The sequence below is a fragment of the Nilaparvata lugens genome, chromosome 2 (assembly GCF_014356525.2).
Source record: "Nilaparvata lugens isolate BPH chromosome 2, ASM1435652v1, whole genome shotgun sequence".
In the NCBI taxonomy this organism is placed as follows: Eukaryota; Metazoa; Arthropoda; class Insecta; order Hemiptera; family Delphacidae; genus Nilaparvata; species Nilaparvata lugens.
The window spans coordinates 39,032,725-39,040,006 of NC_052505.1; the positions used below are offsets into that span (position 1 = coordinate 39,032,725).

The following is a 7,282-nucleotide window of genomic DNA, read 5'->3' on the forward strand; positions in this document are numbered from 1 at the left end:
TGTGTACTGAGTGAGGATCCGTGTGAACCGCTGGCTTTAACCCCAGCGCACTTTTTGACGCTAACACCGTTGAAATCATTTCCCATGCGGGACGTGGACAGTGTCCCTGTGAATCGTCTCACCAGGTATGAATTGATTGGTCAACTCATTCAATCATTCTGGAACCGATGGAGAAGAGAGTACCTGCACGAACTCCAAAGTCGTAAAAAATGGTTGAAATCACCCACTTCTATCAGTGTGGGAACGGTTGTGGTAGTGGACCAACCAAACACACCTCCATTGCAGTGGCCACTGGGTGTCATCGAACAGGTGTTTCTGGGAAGTGACGGCGAGGTTCGAGTGGCGAGTGTTCGCCTAAAAACTGGTATTTATAAAAGACCAGTTACAAAACTGTATCCACTCCCAACTCAATAGTTGTTGTGCTTGTTGCATTTTTTCTTTGTGTTGTTTTTTTTTGTGTTGGTGTTTTTTTTTTTTTTTTTTGTTCTTCTTCGGCATGTCCGGATTTTTTTCCTTTCTTTGGTTTTTCAGTTTTTGTAACTTGGCTGAAAAATAGTTTTTCAGAGGCGGGGGTATGGTCTGGCCAGAGCATTTTTGAATTCTAGCGCCAAATCCCAGACTACAGTTCTGCCCGTAGCAGGCTTGTGCGCTAGTGTCGATCGTCCAGCTGTTTGGTTTGTCGAGGAGAAAAAGCCCAGTCATTCTTGTTCAGTCGTTGTTCTTGATTTATCAGCCCGTCTTGTGCAAGAGCAATTTGTATTTTGTCATGTAATTTCCATCGGAAATTTCTAGTAATTGATTGTTTAAGTGTTGTGTGTGTGAATTATAAATATAACAGCGTAAATAGTGTTAAATTGAATTAATTTGCATCAGTTTTGAATTTATAAGGAATCAGTTTGAGCTTCGTTCAAACATAGTACAGAACCAGCCTGCAAGTTGAACGTGAAAAAACAGCCTGTAAGCAAAAACCTATCTTTTTCCCAGATTTCTTCCCACCTCAAATCTGACCAAAACACCTAATAAAGGCTTCGAAGGGCAAGTAGACAAAATTGGATTAAATCTGGTGAGTTTTTGCTCTTTTTATTGTTCATTAATGCAGAGTTTGACTGTACCCATAACCTGGCTCAAATTGAAGATTAAATTTTGCTCCTTGTTTGTATTTGATAATTTGAATAGTAAATTACAGTCCTCTAGTAGCTCTAGCCTGAGCTTTGTTCAGAACAAAAGTACTCAATCAATCAATCAATCAATCAACAAACCTATCTGAAGCAGATTAGTTCCTAATGGTTGTATTATAAAGTTAGGGGAACGATGTTTGCGCATGCGCACTAGCACAAATGGAGTTTTTATGAAAACGACAAATATTTTAATTCTGCATTTTTTAAGACTCAGCTTAATGCTATCGTGAGGTTAGGTTAGGTTAGACTATGTAAACCACTTTTACCTGGTAAATAAACCACTTTCACCGGCCTGCCACTTACTACTTAAATGCGCCAACTTGGTCACCTAACTTGATAATACAAGCATTAGCGTCTAGTATCAGAGCAGCACACACTTCTGGTACAAATAAAGCGAAATACCAGTAGTAGATTTATTGCTTAAAATTATAAAAATATATTTTCCATAAAATATCCTAGGACCTTTTAGGGGCGAGAGCGGGGGGTTCTTAAACAGGTTCTGAGTGTTAACAACAATATTTTATATTATATTATTTAAAAATGGCTGTCAAAATAACAAATATAGGCTATGTATAGTCTACTTATAACGTCTTACCTTTATGTTATCCTTCAGAAGATCTATTAAAGCCTCGCACACCTCAGGTACAAACAAAGATATGGTTGATTTTGATATCTTGAACAGGTAACTCAAGCTTGTGTATGAATCTCCGTAGCTAAAAACGCAAGGTTACGGCTAGTTTTTCCGTTACAGAAATAGCCTTTCGGTAATTCGTATCCATTTTCGAAATTTTGTGACCAGTCATTAAAGTTATATATTCAAAATCCTCACTGGTCATTCTTACAAAGTTTTTAAAACTTCCGTCCGTTCTCAGTTCACCTGATAGAGGGTCGACATCATCTCTATTTAAATCGTCCAACAGGTCGTTTCCACTGTACGTAGCTCTGGAATTCAGAGACGGCCTCACCCAGTATCGTCTCGGCCTATGTTGCTTTGACAACACGACACACGCCGCCGCGGCTAAAATGACATCCTCGACACTTGACATCCTCGGAAGGACTGATCCCAGGAACCAGAACATAGGCGAGTCATAATCAAGGTTGAAAACATTTTCATGAAACATGGAAATAAAACCATGAAATAAAAGTTGCAAACTTTTATTTGAAACTACTGTTTGCAACTGCTGTTTGCAATAAAAGTTTGCAACTTTTTGTTTGAAACTTCGGTGTAAACGCGGCTTAAAAGCTTGAAGCCATACATAAAGAAAGCTGGTAACAAGTGCAACAAGTCAGTTCACTTTGAGCAGTGTCAAAGATGTCTTCGTCTAGTGATGATGTGTTTTTGGCGGAGAGTGTTCATTTAAAATTATTGCAAAGGAGGAAATTCAGTGTTCATGTTATTAATAGACATAGGAAGAAACTTGGTGAATACCATCACTTGTTTCGCAACTAAAAGGTGACCCACAACGGTTCTACACATACATGAGAATGGAGCTAGCGACTTTCGATTACATATTAAGAAACATTGAAGGACGTTTGATTAAAAAGTGGTCAAACTGGCATAAACAACCAATAGAACCAGAAGAGCATCTTGTCATATTTTTGAGGTAAGAGTTATCCATATTTATAAGGTGGATAACTTGTTCACTTTTGATTTCTGAAGTCTTCTAGGGATGTCAATCCCGGGATCCCGAATCCCTGGATCCCGGTCCATTTTCTATACCTAATGATCCCGGGATTTTCAAGTGTCGATCCCGGGATTTTCGGGTTTAGAAAACCTGAAATTGTGAATCGTATTTTTCCAAAATCAATTCGATATAGAATATATTTAAGGTCATGAATATGAGTTTTGCATAACTAATTTATTGTTCTAAGTGTTTCAATAATTTATTCTACAGGCACAGCCTACAGTTGCATATTTTATACGTAGGCTAATACTGTATAGTGTATAGCCCACTGTACTGGCTAAATATAATTCGCATTATCGGTTCGCATTAATTGCAGATTTGTTGTTGATCGATTGTTATGTCTCTACAATTGTTGATGTTTACAGAGCACCACAATTACCAGTCTAGACGGCAATAGTGCTGATGTCATTTCCTTGAAATGCACTCAAAACTTTGAAAAGACTTCAGAAATCAAAAGTAAACAAGTGAACAAAAGTGAACTCTCTGTCTAATTATTCCTCATCTCTCCTCTTTCTCTATCATAAGTAGAATAACTAGTATTCGAAGTGATAAAGTTGTGAACTCTATCCCGTCCTGATGAAGGATAGAAATGTTTTTGTTCTACATAAAAAAAGACAAATTCAAGGTAGGACGTCAAATAAAAAAGTTACTCATAATCTTGGAAACATTTAAAAATATATAATGTTCAATTTTAATATTATGCCCAAGTATTTTTCCATTTTAAAAATATCCTCTCCCTCTATAATATTCATATTTATTTTTAATCTCCACACACTCTCACTAAGCATGTACTGTTTTTTGCCAATCCCGGGATCAGTCCCGGGATCCCGGGATTGATATTGGATAATCCCGAAATACCGGGATTGGAAATCAGTCCCGGGATTGACAACAATCTATAACCTATATATAACCTACAAAGCGATTTTTACATGTCCCCAGTGGTTATATTTTTATTACATGCAGGAAAATTTGCTTCTTTTTTTGAATCATTGTACTGTCGTGTCATAAAATATAACATAAAACTACATAACTTAACTGCTGAACACAAAGATTGAACAAAGCTCACATTGTGTGCTTGTATATTTTTTGTGAAAGTATGATTCAATGCAGGTAATAATACGTTTGGATTAAAGTTGTAAATTATTTATTAGATGTTATGCAGGTATAACAATACATTATGATTTACAATACATTTTGTATAATGAAAAAAGGACATTCTAAGCCTAATTGTAGAAAAAAAAGTTTGAAAGAAGATAATACTCTAACTAATATTATGTTTGTAAACACTCCTGCGAAATTTTTTATTTTGAGTTATTTCATATGCCATTATTGTAACTTTGTTTTGTTGTCAAAGTAAAAAAAGATAATTGTAGTCAAGAGGTTTTAAGTCAAAATGTACATCATATTATGACAGTTTTGCAAACACTCCTAGGAAATCAGTATTTAGGGGATGTTCCTCATCATCTTCCTTCAATGAGCTTTGAACAGACTGAGGGTTTGAGTATGGGGTTGCACTGCGCGGCGTTGACATTGCTTCTGCTTGATGCATCTGTACATAACTTATTGGGTATGCGAAGTCCTGAACTAGGTTCTGAACCATACAACGGAAAGATAATATTTGCTCTGGTTTAATCTTCCTGATGTGTGGCAACAATGTTTTGAAGAAGAGTAAATGTTCATCGTCATCCTCTTTTCCTGCTTTATCATTCCTCTTTTGACACAAAATTTCAAGCTTTTTTTTCTCTATTTCCAGTATTGAAGATGTATAATCATCAGTTGTTCTTTTACGTTTTACTCGCTCCACCGTATTTTTGTTAACTTTGCTTGTACCTTGTATGCCTTCTACTACCAAAGCTGGGGTAGGAGGATTAGTTGAAGCGGGGACATTATTAGCTTCGTTTGTATTATTTGTCTCGTTGCTTGGCTGGTCATTAACGTTATCAACGTTATCATGTACTTCATCACCGTTGTTGTCATTGGAGGTAATAGACTGTTGATGTGTATCTTCATTTAGATTTACGTCTAATACAGCACTACAATTGCCAGACGATTCTCTAGGCTTCACCACATCTTTCAAGAAAGAAAGAGTTTTAAAGTACTGCCACTTGCAAATAACCACTTCATCAGCTCCAGCTCCAGATTTTGGACGTTTTATTTTAGTCAATTCTGATGCATATTGATCACGGAGATATTTCCACTTTCTCCTCAGCTGACTGGCTGTAAAAAAAAAAAAAAAACTGTAGTTAATTAATGTTAAAACCTTATTGATTTGTGTACTGATAATGTGTGTATGTGTGTGTGTCTGAGTGAGTTTTATTATGTGTGCTTTAAGTTATACATAACAAATAGTATGCCTAACAATTATACCGAGGTGTGCCAAAGTAGGTATACAGTAATTAAATAGTATGCTAAAGAATGAGTAGGTTTATTTCTACAAAAACTAAACTTGATCAGCTGTGTAATACGTTTGCTACTAACAGCTGGCAATGTTTTCTCATTGTCACTGTTGTTATTATTACACTTCTGTCATCATGGCTGGTTACATGACCAACAATTAATGAAAGTGGATTTTGAAAGAATATTGGAAGACAGAATTTGAACACAAAAGGAAGTAAGTGTATTGGTGAAGTACAACACTTTTAAGAGTTAATTTCTGTTTTTTAACGCTCTTAAAATAGATTGTAAAAGTTTAGTTTTTGTAGAAATAAACCTACTTATTCTTTAACATATTTAATTACTGTATAGGCTAACTACTTTTACACCCCTCTGTATTATATTGTAACAAGAATTTAATTCACTGTTTTTCTTTATTCCAACAGCAGTACGGGGTGAGTTCGTTTTTTATATTAATTATTGCAATGAGGGAGAAAGTGTGTGTCAGTCACCTGATACCGTTTATTTTTTACAGGTTCATTATCACTGGATCGTCATTCAAGACTTTGTCTTTTAGTTTTCGTGTTGGCGTGGCTACTGTCGCAAAAATTGTTAGAGAATTGGCGAAGAGCATTTGGCAGTCTCTTCAGGCTGTACATATGCCAGTGCCGACAATGGCGCAATTTATTGAGATTGCAAAAGACTGTTTCTCCCTATGGAACTTTCCCAATGCCTTAGGATGTGTTGATGGGAAACACATTAAAGTAAAGTGCCCAAAGAAGACAGGCTCGATGTTCTAGAGTTACAAACATCATTTCTCTATGATACTGCAAGGATTAGTTGACGCAAATTACCGTTTTGTTGTCATTGATGTTGGTGCTTGTGGTAAGCAAAACGATGGTAGTGTATTTGAAGCATCTGATTTGTTTAGACTAATGCATACAAATAAACTTGAGATCCCTCCTCCATCATTTTTACCTGGTACTAATGTCAAAGCACTGTATGTATTCGTTGCAGATGATGCATATCCTCTGATGACTAACCTCCTGAAGCCTTACACTAGGGTTCAACTAAGCCTAGACGAAGAAATATTCAACAAGAGAGTATCCCGTCTGAGAAAGTCTGTTGAGTGTACGTTTGGAATTCTGTTTGCTAAGTGGAGAATTCTATCTACCATGATTGAAACTGATATCAAAGTAACAGAGGATTTAGTAAAGTGTATGTGCCTGTTACTAAACATCATTATTGACCGAGAGGGCATACACCACCATTTAACTGAAGCAGTAGTCATTCCTGTGTCCAAAAGAAGAGAAAGACACTTGGGAAGACCGACAATCGTAGCAACAAGTGTGAGAGAAACGTTCAAGACATATTTTGCTAACAACCCATTGGTATTCACTGACTAAAGGAAAAACTAAGATGAAAAAGACTGATTGTTCACTGTACTTTCGTACGTTATCAATATTATGTTGTATATTTAGTTTATTAATTGAGTTGCTTTTTGAGTTGATATATAATGATGAGATATAATAATGATGTTTAGTAACATAAGTTTTATTATATCGTTGTAAGCTCTCAAAATATTAATAAATATCTATTGTTGAAATATCTAATTGTTGATTAAAACTCACCTTCGGCTTCCAATTCAGTAGCTATCTCCTTCCAACACTTATCTACATACACTCTGTTCACGTGCAACTTCTCCCGTTTATCCCAAATCGCCTTCTTTTGAAAAACTTTGGAAATTAAATCATCTGTATCAACCATCTTTAAAACTACTGCACAGTACATACTACGCTAACCAACTGCAGTACAGAGACTGTACTGGAGACTGTACGCACAGTACAGAGACCACTCGCAGACTGAGCCAGTTGCTGGAAACCAGCTACAAGAATGTTCTCTTCATACTTGTTTGCCGGTTGACGCTGGCAGCTCGCACTTGTTGCGCTTGTTGAGCTGGCACCGGCGTTTACTGTGTATGGGCACACTTGAAACCATGTTAAGTTCTTCTCAAGCCGGGACGCGCTTACAGCAGCTGGTTTTCCG

General features: G+C 36.6%; 1 protein-coding gene across 1 annotated transcript; it reads right to left on the minus strand.

Annotated features, from left to right (window-relative positions):
* Positions 1-3,997: 3,997 nt before the first annotated feature.
* LOC120349876 (transcription factor Adf-1-like) lies at positions 3,998-7,012 on the minus strand. Its single transcript, XM_039421196.1, has 2 exons — positions 6,868-7,012; positions 3,998-5,080 (listed from the first exon to the last, which is right to left on the minus strand). The coding sequence occupies exons 1-2, from the start codon at positions 7,001-7,003 to the stop codon at positions 4,269-4,271; spliced, it is 948 nt and encodes a 315-aa protein (XP_039277130.1). The 5' UTR covers positions 7,004-7,012; the 3' UTR covers positions 3,998-4,268.
* Positions 7,013-7,282: the final 270 nt, after the last annotated feature.

Excerpts from the sequence above, each read along its gene's own strand:
- LOC120349876 (XM_039421196.1), bottom strand. The coding sequence starts at position 7,003 with ATGGTTGATACAGATGATTTAATTTCCAAAGTTTTTCAAAAGAAGGCG. Across the intron at positions 5,081-6,867 it reads TACTGAATTGGAAGCCGAAG|CCAGTCAGCTGAGGAGAAAG; the intron begins GTGAGTTTTAAT and ends TTTTTTTTACAG.